The following is a 13,508-nucleotide window of genomic DNA, read 5'->3' on the forward strand; positions in this document are numbered from 1 at the left end:
TTGGATAATTTAGCAAAAATTGTGGGTGGGTACAGAGGACTTGCCAGTCGGAAGGTCGGCGGTTCAAATCCCTGCAACGGGGTGAGCTCCCATTGCTCGGTCCCTGCTCCTGCCAACCTAGCAATTCGAAAGCACGTCAAAGTGCAAGTAGATAAATAGGTACCGCTCCGGCGGGAAGGTAAACGGCGTTTCCGTGCGCTGCTCTGGTTCGCCAGAAGCGGCTTAGTCATGCTGGCCACATGACCCGGAAGCTGTACGCCGGCTCCCTCGGCCAGTAAAGTGAGATGAGTGCCGCAATCCCAGAGTCGGTCATGACTGGACCTAATGGTCAGGGGTCCCTTTACCTTTACCTTATAGAGGCCAGCTATCAGGATGTCCAGTCATCAGAGGGTAAGATTTCCATGGAAAAGGTTGTTGTTGTTTCTCAGGTCCTTGAGATCCTTGGTTGCACAAGGAAGCAGACAGTGTTTTCTATCGCACACAGTCGTAGCTGAACGGATTCAGTTACGTTCGCCTGCCTGTGGGAGTGCTACAAGGCCACTGATGTAATTCTGCAAAGAATAATTAACCGGGGGGGGGGCGGGGAGAGAGAGCATAGGCGCTTCACTTTAGTAAACTGTAATAAAACAGATATATGCTTTATTTCACAATGGGTGAATTTCAGTGTCATAAAAGCTGGCATTCTAATTACTGTGTTGTACGGAATTAAGCTGTAACCTTGACAGTTCTGAACCCTGCCTGTCTTGAAAAGATCTTTCCTTAACCTGCTTCTTAAACTTCACAAAGCAGGCAACTAACTACCATTTCCCTTATCCCAGGACCCTCGAAAGCACTGCTGCCTGGATATAGCTCAACTCAGGTTCAAAAGATCTTCCCAGGGCAGCATGTCCTACAACGGGGAAATCCCTTCCTGGCTTCTCCTGATGTTTTGCTATTGCAGAGATGAAAACATAAGGCAGGAATATGGAGGGTGCTTGGCCCTCCATATGGACTACAGCTCCCATCAGCCTTGACAATTGGCTGTGTTGGGGTTGATGGGAGGTATAGCTGAGCAACATAAAGGTTCCCTATTCCTGGCTTAAAGGGATGCTATCTAAGCTACAGTTTGCCTGCTGCCACCAACTAAGATTTTAAAATACAGGCACGGGTTTGCTGCATTGCCTTGTAGGGAGGGCAGTTGTGTTTTCCCTGAAAATGTTCTCTGTTTCCTTGCTTATGCACTAAGCATATGCGAAGCTGCAGGCTCCTGGAGCACTAAAAATAACCTTTTTGAATGCCAAATTAACATTCCCAGAGCCTTTCTACTTTGTGAAGTTATATATGTTGCGGTGTGTATCTTAAAAGAGATCTGCAAAAGCTGGTGACAGAGCACACAGGGAAACCTGCTAACAAACAATTTACCTAACTACTTGTACATCTGCCAGATTACAAATCCCTAATTAGTTCTTCCTTTTGTAATAGCTGATACACTTGCTGCTCAGGTGTTTTTTAAAACCTATAGCCTGCAGCCTATATTGCATAAAGAAGACTATCTTGTTGATGTAATGGTACATTATGCATAACACACCTGAGCTGCTCTTAATAAAGGTTTTAGGCTTGCAGAGATAACAGCTGGGCTAAATTATTTGACCTGCCTTTCCAGCAAAAACAAAATTGTAGTAATTTTCAACGAGGGTAGGATGCTCTTGCTGTTAAGATAAGATGACAGAAGATTTTGAAGTTCTTCTTTTACACAGTTTTGCCAATGCTTTGACCTATGGTGGTGGATCTATATGGTGAAATTCAGACCTATGAAATGTCTGGGTGAGAGTGACACTGTGCCATGTCACATACTGGGGAATTGCAGATATTAGTGTAGTGGCAAATTTAGAAGTGCAGGCTCCCACACTAGTGGGCCTGGTGTAGCACAACAGCAGAAGTCATTGGGCAATGTCACTGCTCCCCCACCCTTTCTGCGCATGCATGCTCCTGTTCCTCCATGATTTGCCCATTAAAATGGCAGGAAAGAACAGGTTGCCTGTATGCCACCCCTAATCCCATCAGTTCACACCCACAACTTTCTTGGTTAATGGAGTTGCAAGCAAATTTCTGGAGAACAGTTAACACAGAAATGAGTACAAGACTTCCACCATATTTCCAGAAGTAGGTTTTACATCGTGTGAAGACTCAAATATAATACGGAAAGTAACAGTTAGGGAAACAGAACAAATTGCCATGTGAATGCAGCCATACACGCAGTTTATTGTAGGCAGAATTTGTGTAAGTCTTCGACAAGCTCATTAAATAGTAAAACCAATTTTGTTAGATGGTTAGGCAACAAGCATGTCCCTTTTGATTTCACTCGCCTTGCCTACCCAGGACACAATGTCTCTGTGTGTGTGTGTGTGTGTGTGTGTGTGTGTGTGTGTGTGTGTTTTTCTCCCTCAGCTATCAACACAGCTGCTGTTATAGAGGCCCAGTACCTGATTTGCAGGAACACGCCTCTCTGTGTACACAGTTATCATTTCCTCATTTCCTACAACTGATATTGGAGTGAAGTTTGTGAATGGCACAACAAATACCAGTTTCTTAATTATATACTGCTCCTCTCAAGGTACATCAATATGTTTATCCCAGGGGTAGGCAACCTGCGGCACAATTGCCTTCTCAATCCGGCCCATGGACGATCTGGGAATCAGTGTGTTTTTACATGAGTAGAATGTGTCCTTTTATTTAAAATGCATCTCTGGGTTATTTGTTGGGCATAGGAATTCGTTCATTTTTATATTTTTTTTCAAAATATAGTCCGGCCCACCACATGTTCTGAGTGCAGTTTTTTATTGTTGAGCTTGCTTCACTTTCCAACTGTGGAATAAATTTGGGAAGCAAAGTAAACTTATTTCCTTAGACATTCAAAGGACTAGATAGATGTTTGACATTTTGCCTTTGTTGTAGTGTTTGTGTTAATTACTGCATAACTGGCATTGTGTCCAACACAAGGCTTTCTGTTACACTATAAACACTGAAGAATCTGATCTTCTCTTTGGCATGAAATATTCATTCAAATTGGAGGGGTTTAAATTTTTTTGTTAAGGCTTACCTCCTTAAAACGTTCTGCCTCAGCTGTTAAACAAGCCGATTTACACAAAGCAAGTCCTGCTCTTTCTCTCATGCTCAGATCTCAACATCTTTGTTCTGTAGCCAAAAAAGCAAAAACAAAAGTACCAGGAGAGGCTGGGAGTTGTATGCCATCTTCCAGCTGCTGAGTTGGGTAAGAAATGTAAGCTACTAAAAAAGCACGTAGCAGCTTGTTCACCATAGCACAAGTCTAGTTTTGAAAGATGTGTGATAGATATACATACCAGTAAGTCAAACTCCTCCTTTTCAGCCCTATGTCTCACATATCCCCACATCACCAGGTGGTACCATCTGCCTTCTTAAAAAAAAAAGGTGGCATAACACTGTTCCAGGGATTAGAGGAGGGTAGTGTGTTTGTGAAGTCACAGATGTTAGCCAATATGTGCTGTTCGTGGCTCAGCATTTCCCATTCAAGCTGAACCACCCAGAAAATCAGCAGAACCATTGTATTTCCAGAGCCATGCCCCCAGAGAGAGAAATGCACGTGTTGCAGAGCAGCAGGGCCACTGTCAATGTCTCTCTTCTGTAACTGCAGCTACTCACTTTGTTTTGAAATCCGCCCACTGCACTGCTCTTCAAGCATCAGTGTTCAAAACTCTCTGTGTGCACGAGCAAGGCCACAGCAAACATGCTACTGTCAACAAAGCTTGCAAACTGGCAAAAGGCATCTCTGTGTAAAACAGAGCACAGTGGTGGCTGCTTTTGTGCTAATAATGATCTGGGAGTTTATAGAGAGGAGAAGACAAAAAGTCCTCAGGCAGTGTTCAGAAGTACAGTTGTACCTTGGATCCTGAACGCCTTGCGAGTTGAACATTTTGGCTCCCAAACGCTGCACACCCGGAAGTGAGTGTTCCAGTTTGCGAACGTTCTTTGGAACCCAATTGCAGGAGCCAGTCACACTTTGGTTTCCGAATGTTTTGGAAGTTGAACCGACTTCCGGAACGAATTCTGTTCAACTTCTGAAGTACCACTGTAACTAGGCTAGGGCTGACTGAGAGGAGAGCTCAGGAACTTCGGTTGGTTCAGAATGCAGTTTTTGCTGGGGCAGGAGATCAGAAGACACTACTCTGATCCTTTATCAAGGCTTTCCCTATGGCTATCTGTAATTACACCACACTTTTCCATTTGTTAAAAACTATGTTTTAGTGTTTTAACTTGCTTTAGTGGTGTATATTGCTGCCTTTTATTCATGGATTCACTGGTGTGAGGTTCTGATTCCCCCCCCCCCACACACACACACACACAAACACACTTTTTAACCTTTATTTGTAAAGAGGCAAGCCAATCAACAGGAGGCTGAAGAAAACAGTTTGTTAGTTTCATATTTTCAGCCCAATCCTATGTATATTTACTGATGAATACACTTTGCTGTCTTTAAAGGGAATTGCTCTCCTATAAACATGGATTGAATTCTCAAGAGGACGTTTTGCAGATAACATGCTTTAATGAAACACAGGAAATAAGTTCAAATCGCCAATTATACACCAGTTAGGTACTTTAGAGTCGCAAGGAGGCATAAACAGCTTTGCTAGAGGGGGTGTGGCTTCCAAGGCACACTGTGGCATATGTGGTGACCTTGCCCAATGGTGGAAGCTTTGGGGGATTTAATTGTAACTAGAATCAACCTAAGAACGGACTCCTTCATCGAGATGGATCCTAAATTGTGTGTATTTTCTTTGTGCTTAAATAGAAGGCTGCTGTATTGTCTGCTGTATGTTGCATCAATAGTGCTATGCAGCTACCAGTGGTAGTTGCACATTGACTAGTGAAGAGCTTTTGCATAATAATGGAAAGCAAAAATATGGACCAAATTGCTGGAAACATGCCTGTAGATCCTATGTCTTATGGTAGGAAAATTCTTGCTGTTTCTGGCCTGTTAGAAATTTTAAAGGAGCTTGGATCAGGATAACCACCCAAGACACAACAGCGTTTGGATGAGTTATAACTTTAACAACCCAATTCTTGGGAAAGTGTGCCTAAGCTCACTGGAGCTTAGCTATGCCTAAGTCTGCACAGGGTCAGGCTGCCCATCTTGGGTAAACAACACAGCTCTCATCTTTACAGATTGCATCATCAGTGCAAGCAAAGCACTGCATTGGCGTTCCCTGCTGGCTGTTTGAAGAGCTGATTTCCTCCTGTATAAACCAGAGCATTTTCATTCATCTCCAGGCCCAAGTGCTGAGTTTGCTTTCCTGCCTTTTAAGTGTATTCTTAGGTAGCAACCTGAAGTTGGAGCCCTTCTGCCCAGGGACCTAGCACCCTCTGCTATAGAAACAGAAACCTGTCATAGAGCTGAAGCTGATTGTACAGCATCCTTGTAACCAATTTTAATTTCCTTTTTGTAGAAACATGAGCTCTGCTGGCCCTGAAGGGAGGAAAAAGATGAGAGAATGTGAAGGGTTGATTGAATCGCTGGTGTATTATATCCAAGGCACCACTGCAGACCACCAGCCAGATGATAAGGTAAGCTTTCTAAATGAAGGGATTTTCTGAGTCTCTAGGACAGAAATAACCAAGGTGGTGCCAGATGTTGATGGCCTACAACTCCCATCATCCCTCACCATTGACCATGCCAGCTGGGGCTGATGGGATTGTGGTGCAGCAACATCTAGAAGTCACCAGATGAGGGAAGGCTGCCCTACTCAGGATCCAGAGCTGACCTGAGACATTAAATGTTTGGGGCACTTTTCACCTTGGCTACCACTGGAGAAAATCAAGACAACAGTGCAATGTTCTGAAATTCTAAGGCCAGGCATCTAAGTTACAAAAGTGCATTGCAGGTCTTTAGCGATTGCTTCCAGTTATTTACACAGCCAGAATAATGCACATTTGTTTTCCCTTCCAGGCCACGGAGAACTGTGTGTGCATCCTTCACAATCTCTCCTACCAACTGGAGTCCGAACTCCCTGGTAGCTATGCACAGAATATCTACATGCAAAGAAGAAATGTTCCTACTAGCGACAGCAGCATTGGATGCTTTGGAACAAGGAGCAGGAAAGCGAAGCAGGTAATAGAGGGTTGTTATTTGGGGGAAGGAGCTTCAAGCAGCTTAGTGTGCAGAGGACACGTTTTGTATGCAGAAGGTCCCATTTCCAGGTAGAGTAGGGCTGTGCAAGACCCTGGTCTGAAACCCTTTAAGAGTGCTCCTGCCAGGCTTCTCCAGAAGCATCTGCTCTGAAGGCAACAACATCCAGATCAGGGGGAGAGGTTCATGGCAGCTCCTGCCACAGCTGACAATGTGTTTCATTGATTCAGCTACACAGAGCGAGGGGGCTGGCGGATGGACAGCCCTACCTTTCAGTGAGGAAATTAAAATAGACAGCCTTGTGGTCCTTTCTGATGCTGTGATGGACTCACAGACAAAATGGTTTGTCTTAATGTCTAGTTCCTGCTGAGCCTCATCCTGAAAGGATTTTCAGACAGCCTTTCAGTCTGATTCAGGGTTACTGATTTAGGATTCGCAGCCCATTGTTAGCACTGTGCTCCTTTTGGTTAGATCCAGAAGGGTGAGCCTTACTGGGGGGGGGGGGGTTAACTGTTTTGTTTCTTGTGGTTTAATGCATCTGCATGTTTAGCAGCAGCAGGACCTGCCGCTCCCTGAGGAAAAGAGCAACCCCCGAGGTGTTGAAACCCTCTGGCATTCCACCCTGATAAGGATATATCTGTCCTTAATAGCAAAAAGCACAAGGAACTTTACCCAGGAAGCATCGCTGGGAGCTTTGCAGAACCTCACAGCAGGAAGTGGACCTGTAAGTAGAAAGAGAGGGGATCCCCCCCTTTTATTTTGCTTTCCTTTCAGTGAGGGGCTGTAGTTCAATATGTTTTTGATGACCTCATGAGAGGGATTTACAGTTTCCTGCTGTATTGAGAGCTACGTTTGCCTCCTTGATCTTCCAGTAAATATCATCTGAAGAAATGCTTTTCACATTGTTCAGTAAAGGAGATCTGATTCTGAACTTCCAGGGCCAGAGTCAGGGCTTGGAATTGTTGGGCCCCCATCTCAACAGGAAGCTCCACTGCTGATTGCCGGACCTCCCTGGTGCCAGTGGTGGTCCTCTCTTGCCATGGCTACCTATTCACCCCCTCCATCTCTCTGCCTCCAGAGGGATAGGACCAGAGAACAGTGTAAGAGAGAGGAAGCAGAAGGAACAAGAGCTGCCACCAACTCATTTATCTGCCATTTTCTCCCTAGGCAGCAGTGGAACATTGTTACTAGAAGCAGAGGCAGAACAGGGTGGCACTGGCAGGAAGGAAGAGAAGGGGGGCCCTTGCCCAGCAGACATGCATACAAACCTGAGGCCATCACTGTCCCCTGTGCTGTGCATTTTATATATATATATTTCTCCCCCATCCTCTTTCAAAGGAGCTTCATGTGGCATATGTTTTTGTCCTCACAATAACCCTGTTCAGAGAATCTGTGATCCTCCAGATGCTCCCATCAGCCCCAGCCAAGATGGTCAATGCTTATGGAGCTGTACCCCAGCACAGGTTCCCTATCTCTGTCCTAGTCTGATATACTGCTCCATGCTGGATCTCGCATCATTCTCCTGCTGTGCCTTTGTCACTTAACTCCACTCTCCAATGTTAGTTGAGCAGCAACCATCAGTGCTGCTGCATCCACCAAAGAAGTTTCTTCTGAGACCAGCTGCACTATTTCTGACCAGGCTATTCCCTTTCCTTATCTGCTATGCATAGGGGGCAGGCGGCAATATTGTTGCGGGAGCACCTTGCAAAGGCTGAAATGGAACTGGGACGTCCTATTAGGTGTCTAGCACAGTTCCGGAACTGAATTAGCTCTAATGTCTCTCAGTGGCATGCAATGAAATTATAATTGGTTTAGACCAGTTTAGCAGGCATGGCTGCACCAAAAAAGATCCTGGGAACTATAGTTGGATATGGGAGCTGAGAATTCCTGTCGCTTACCATAGAGCAGAAGCTGTCCTTGAGAGAGGGAATGGTTTGTAAACCTGCTAAGTCTATGGTGTAGACACGTTTGAACAACATGGTGTCCTCCAGATGTTGTTGGACTACAACTCCCATCATCTCTGACAGCTGGCCGTGCTGGTGGTTTCGCTTATGCCTGAAGAAGCTGTGTGTGTTTTCTGACAGATGCCATTTGGAGTAGCCCAAGTCATTGTCAAGAAGGCCAATGGCCTCCCAAGTATTCGAAACATGCTGCATGTGAGCTGTCCAAGTGTTAAGAAAACGGCCGTCTCCTTGCTCAGGAACTTGTCTCGCAACACCTCGCTGCAGAATGAAATAGGTAAATAAATGTGCAATGGCTGGCCAAAATTACTTCAGTGTCAGATTACTGTGAAATGCATGGTAAGTATATAAAGAAAGCTGAGCTTGATGAATCCCCTTCCGTTAATAATAGCAATAATAAAGGTTTGCCTTAATAAACAATCACAGCTGCGTGTGTGGACTTCATTCATCTTAATGTTTTCTATCTAGGATAATAGGAAGTTCAGTTTGTGGTGTTTTATCTGTGATGGTTGTTTCCATTAGCTCTATAATGGCATTCAAATCCTATTCACACTAGGGAATCAAGACTGGACTGGCACCACCTCTGCTGTGCCCCACTCCAGAACAAATAACCCCGGCACAAAGTCCATAGATGGTTTAATCGGTCAAGAGGAACGTTTTCACCTGGCACCTAATTATATGTAATGTCAGTGCCAGTGAACCTCTCTGGGGAGAGCATTACACAAGCGGGGAGCCACCACAGAAAAGGCCCCCTCTCATGTTGCCACCCTCTGGACCTCTCGTGGAGGGGACACATTTAAAAAGTCCTCAGATAATCGCAGGGGGCCCTTCTACTCACCCTGGTGAGTGGGGCCCTAGATGCACAGTGGATCACTGGTAAACAGAAGCCAACCTCTGGATAAACCTAATGAAAAAGTGTCATGCCCCATAAAGTTTTTCTGGAGTAAGCATCTTTAAAGAAAACTCCATCTAAAGTGTTTTGCAAATTAAAAATGCTGAATATTACTTGCTGGATACTGTTTGAGCAGACAGCTGCAGAGCTTTAAACTTGAGGATTCTAAGGGCACATCATGTTTCACCTTCTAGCCAGAGAAGTGTTGCCAGATTTGGTCGCCGTGCTTCCAGATGCTGCCCCAACCTCTGACATTGCCAACGAGACCACGGCTTCCGCTTGCTACGCTTTATACAACCTGACTCAGAACAGCTCCCAGAATGCTCGGCTTCTCTTGAACTCTGATGGCATCTCAAAGGTTCTGAACATCAGCTTGAGTGACAGGTGAGCCACTTTCATATATGCCTGCCCCCCCCCGCCCCCCAAAAAAGCATAAAATAAGCAGTGTCCACAGCATTGTCCTGCTGTCCAGAGATCCCTGTGTGGTATCCCTGCAGTGCTAAAGAACTACCTTGTTTCAGGGCAATACTTGGCATGCTCTGCTGTGAGCAATTACAGTGGTACCTCAGGTTAAGTACTTAATTCGTTCCAGAGGTCTTCACCTGAAACTGTTCTTAACCTGAAGCACCACTTTAGCTAATGGGGCCTGCCGCGCCGCCGCCTTGCAATTTCTGTTCTCATCCTGAAGCAAAGTTCTTAATCCAAGGTACTATTTCTGGGTTAGCGGAGTCTGTAACCTGAAGCGTCTGTAACCCGAGGTACCACTGTATTTGTTTAGGTTGGCATCAGCATGCAATTGAGTTTAGTGAGTGGTTTGATTGATATAAAAACATTTCAATACTTTCAAGAGGTTGCACTCAAGTGATAACTACATTTCCTTAATACTGTTTCTGCCTGCAGTTATGTGGTCCAGTTACTATATCCCTTTGTTTTCTTACAGAATCACTGGCATTGTAGACCTAGTTCTCAAACCCATGCCAGTGTTGTGCCATTTCCAACTTTTATATATTCCTAAAATGCATCCATTTCAATCTCCCTCCACTGGAAATATTTTATTCTCTCATTTCTTCTTGTTTTCTCTTTCTGCTTTACCTTTTTCTTAGCCACACTTCTTTACCATGGCATTTGATACTAGAGAGAGACAGATATTCATTTCTATCCTCTTGAGTAGGGTTATTTGCTTTCAACTGATTTTTAAACTGTGTTTTTAAAATTGATGTAATCCACCCTGTGATCTCATGGTGAAGGGTGGATAAGAAATTAATTAAATAACAACAACAACAACAACAATAATAATAATAATAATAATAATAATAATAATAATAATGGGGATTTCATCTACCTAAACCCATTGAAGTTAATGGAATCTAAGTTAATCATGTATATTTAACTTCTCTGTTTTGCATAACTAGCATTGGATACAACCCAATAATAATTGCCCCTCTTTTATTCTTGATTCTGCTGGGGGCGGGGGCTTTTCTGTGTCTTATTTTGCCCACATTTCTTCTTTGTTACATTCCCTCTGTTGCTCTCTGTTGGTTTACTGCAGCATGTGCTCCTGCTCTTTTTCTTTTAAATATCTTCACACTATCTTCTCTAAAGTCTCTTTCCCATTTGCCTTCTCATCATCTTGATTCTGCCAAAATCCCTTCCTCCTTGCTAAACCTCAGGTTATGATTTGTATTTTGTGCCTGCATCACCCCTTCTCCAACTCCCCTTTCTCTTTGGCAACTCACTGCTTCCTGAAATCCACCTTAAAGACCTCCTCCTTCCTCTGTATATACCTACACAGACATTGAGTTCCTCTTCAGGGCTTGGTTCAAGGTGCCCTTGCCAAGTGAAATTAGGTGAGCAAGTACCAAATTGAAGGTCTTCTTGGGGTTAGTACCTCTGCTATACAACAGCCTCCACAGAGAGGCTACCTGCTGCTTTATCCATGGTCTTTTTAGTGACCGGTGAAGGAAGACCTTTTTATTCACCTGGGCTGTGTTTTAGATCAGCTGTCTAAACTATTTTATACCCAGGGAATGGGCAGCTGCATAAATTTAATGAGCATTAAACTAATAATAATCTACATGTCTCGTTCCTTGTGCTTCTTTCCTTTCCTACCTTTTAACCTAGATTCCCTCCCTCTTCGTTCCCCCTTTCTGTTGTGTACCTTCCTGTGTCTTTTTGAGACGCAATGCCCCATGGGCAAAGCCTGTTCTTTTTAACTTAGCTGAGCTGTTTTGCAAATAATGCTGATTGCTGTTGTTATTATTCTCCTTCTCAGCAAAGCCGGCAGAGCTGCTTCCATCCTCTTGTATTCTTTGTGGTCCCATGCTGATCTCCACAGTGCCTACAAAAAGGTAAGCTGTCATCTAGCTCTGGGGCGATAACCTTCCTGTTGGTCACAGGTGTTTTTCAATTGATTTTAAGTATTACAGGTCTGTTTGCAAAGTCAGTTCTCTAACAGCACAATCCTAACCATGTCTACTCTCAAGTAAGTCCTTATTGGATTCAGTGGTGCTTACTCCCAGTTAAGTGTGTTAGGATTGAAGCCTTAGTATTCAAGAGACAAGCCAGTGACACATTTTCTCTTAATTTAATACTTCAGTTTAAAAGTATAATCATTAAAGAAAAGTTCAGTGTTTCATAATAAAAGGAAGCAGTTTCTTCTCTGAACTTTTAGTCTGTGTTTTGTACGAAAAAGTAATAAAGGTAGTCCACTGTCAGGGAACTGCCATCAGTGCCGGAGGGAGAGAGCAAAATCCAGAGGGATTCCAGAGAGCGTCCCGGGATTGGGAGAGGCAGCCCATCTTCTGGGGAAGAGAATCAGCGTAGCACCAGTGGAGAAGGGGGGCAGATGGGGGAAGCGGTGAGGCGGTCCCATGACTCCTTGCCTGGGACCAGCGGGGAGAGTAGGGGTCCTCCGCTGCCTACGCCCTCCTTGCGCAGAAGGCTTTCGCGCAGAGAGAGTAGGAGGAGACTAGGCGTCAAAGAGCTTCTTTGCTGGAAGAAGTTTAAGAAACGCCCACTGACGGATTCTGCCAGCGATTGAGACAGCCACGGGTGAGTGGCTGTCCGGACAGAAAAAGGTTCACTCAGGCAACCCAGCCAGGTGTTTGCACCGGCTTACGCATGAGCAACCCCTAGAACCATTACATCCACATTTCATTAAAAGTATTAATTTCCTGTCTCCCTTTTCTTACCCAAATATCCTGCAAGTTCTTCAGAAAGCTGTTTGCCTAGTAGTGTTTGCATATCTTCCTCCAAACCACGTGGTCAGCTCTGTAGAGAGGTCTGAAACAAACATTGTTTTCTGCATCATGCACAGATCCATCTTTCCCAAACCACCTCTGCTCCATGTGTTCATGGATGGCCGTGGGTTCTAATATTGTGAAAGCGGGAGAATTTAAACTCTTTTGGTTTAATCTCTCTTATTTATTTTTCATTTACAAGGCTAACTTTAAGAAGACTGATTTCATCAATAACAAGACAATAAGAGCCTACAATTCACTGAAAGACTGAAAAGTAGGCAACCTAAGGACCGATGAGACCATGCAGGAAATGGTATTACCATATCTTCAGCATTAACTCACCAGCAAGAGCTGCACGGCATCCTCCGAGAGACTGATTTTATACTTTCCAAAGGATAACCAGAAGAAAGTGCCCCCTTCCTTCCCAGATAATCTCTGTCTTACACCACTGCTTCTTATTCCTTTTGAACTCAAGACTCATTTGCAAATCCTGCGGCCGTTCAAGTTGCATCAAAGTAAATAATTTGAGTACCAACTCTGATATTTACAACCATTCACACATTTTATGTTGGCCCACTTTTGGACAAGGATCAACTCAGTATCCTGGTTTTATATTATGAGAAACTAAATAACCAAAGAAAATGGGATTTCAGAAATTTCTATGAATTATTTTTTTTTTTGCTTGCTGTTTTTTGCTATGCCTAATTACTAATCAGTGCTTCCTACAAAACTGCCCTAGTCTGCCAGATCTGTTGAAAAATGGAGGCAGATCCTTTATAGACTGCTTTTGAAACATTTTCCTGGGCTGTTGTGGGGGTTTTTTAGCATAATGCTCCAATGACCATTGCTGCATATGTGTGTGTGTTTTTGCTAAAACCTAACTTTCTAGCAATGTGGAAGTGAAAGAATGTACCAATGGAGCTATTTTTAAAATGCCTGTGAACTTGGGGGTTCCCCTTTTGTATTTCTTTTAGACAGCCACACTTGTGAGTGTCCCAAATCACAAGACTATTCAGTTTGAGGACTCAACCAATTCATGTTTCGTGTGTGATTATTTATTCCCTTTTCCTTAAGTTTGCCAGCAGGACAGGAAAATGTCCTGACTTGCTGCAGTAGCTTGGTCTGCAAAAAATCAACCATGGATGTTTATCACAGCATAGAGATAGCATCATTGCTTGCTAAAAGAGGTGTTCAGATGACCTGGCTCACATGCTCAGAGAATGGGCAGGCCAGGAGGGACACAGGAACTAGCCCTGCTCCCTTCTAGCAAAATG

General features: G+C 44.1%; 1 protein-coding gene across 2 annotated transcripts in view; it reads left to right on the plus strand.

Annotated features, from left to right (window-relative positions):
• The window catches only part of PKP2 (plakophilin 2), a 47,596-nt gene extending 34,329 nt beyond the window's left edge, over positions 1-13,267 (plus strand). Inside the window, exons 7-13 of one of the 2 annotated variants that reach the window (XM_028746661.2) lie at positions 5,463-5,580; positions 5,963-6,124; positions 6,696-6,866; positions 8,227-8,380; positions 9,190-9,379; positions 11,268-11,343; positions 12,437-13,267. In XM_028746661.2, coding sequence (XP_028602494.2) covers positions 5,463-5,580; positions 5,963-6,124; positions 6,696-6,866; positions 8,227-8,380; positions 9,190-9,379; positions 11,268-11,343; positions 12,437-12,505 — 940 coding nt within the window. In that variant the 3' untranslated portion in view covers positions 12,506-13,267. Of the gene's footprint in view, positions 1-5,462; positions 5,581-5,962; positions 6,125-6,692; positions 6,867-8,226; positions 8,381-9,189; positions 9,380-11,267; positions 11,344-12,436 lie in introns of both variants that reach the window. The other variant, XM_028746659.2, reaches the window with a different exon arrangement.
• The last annotated feature ends 241 nt before the right edge of the window (positions 13,268-13,508 follow it).

The sequence above is a fragment of the Podarcis muralis genome, chromosome 10, assembly GCF_964188315.1.
Source record: "Podarcis muralis chromosome 10, rPodMur119.hap1.1, whole genome shotgun sequence".
NCBI lineage: Eukaryota > Metazoa > Chordata > Lepidosauria > Squamata > Lacertidae > Podarcis > Podarcis muralis.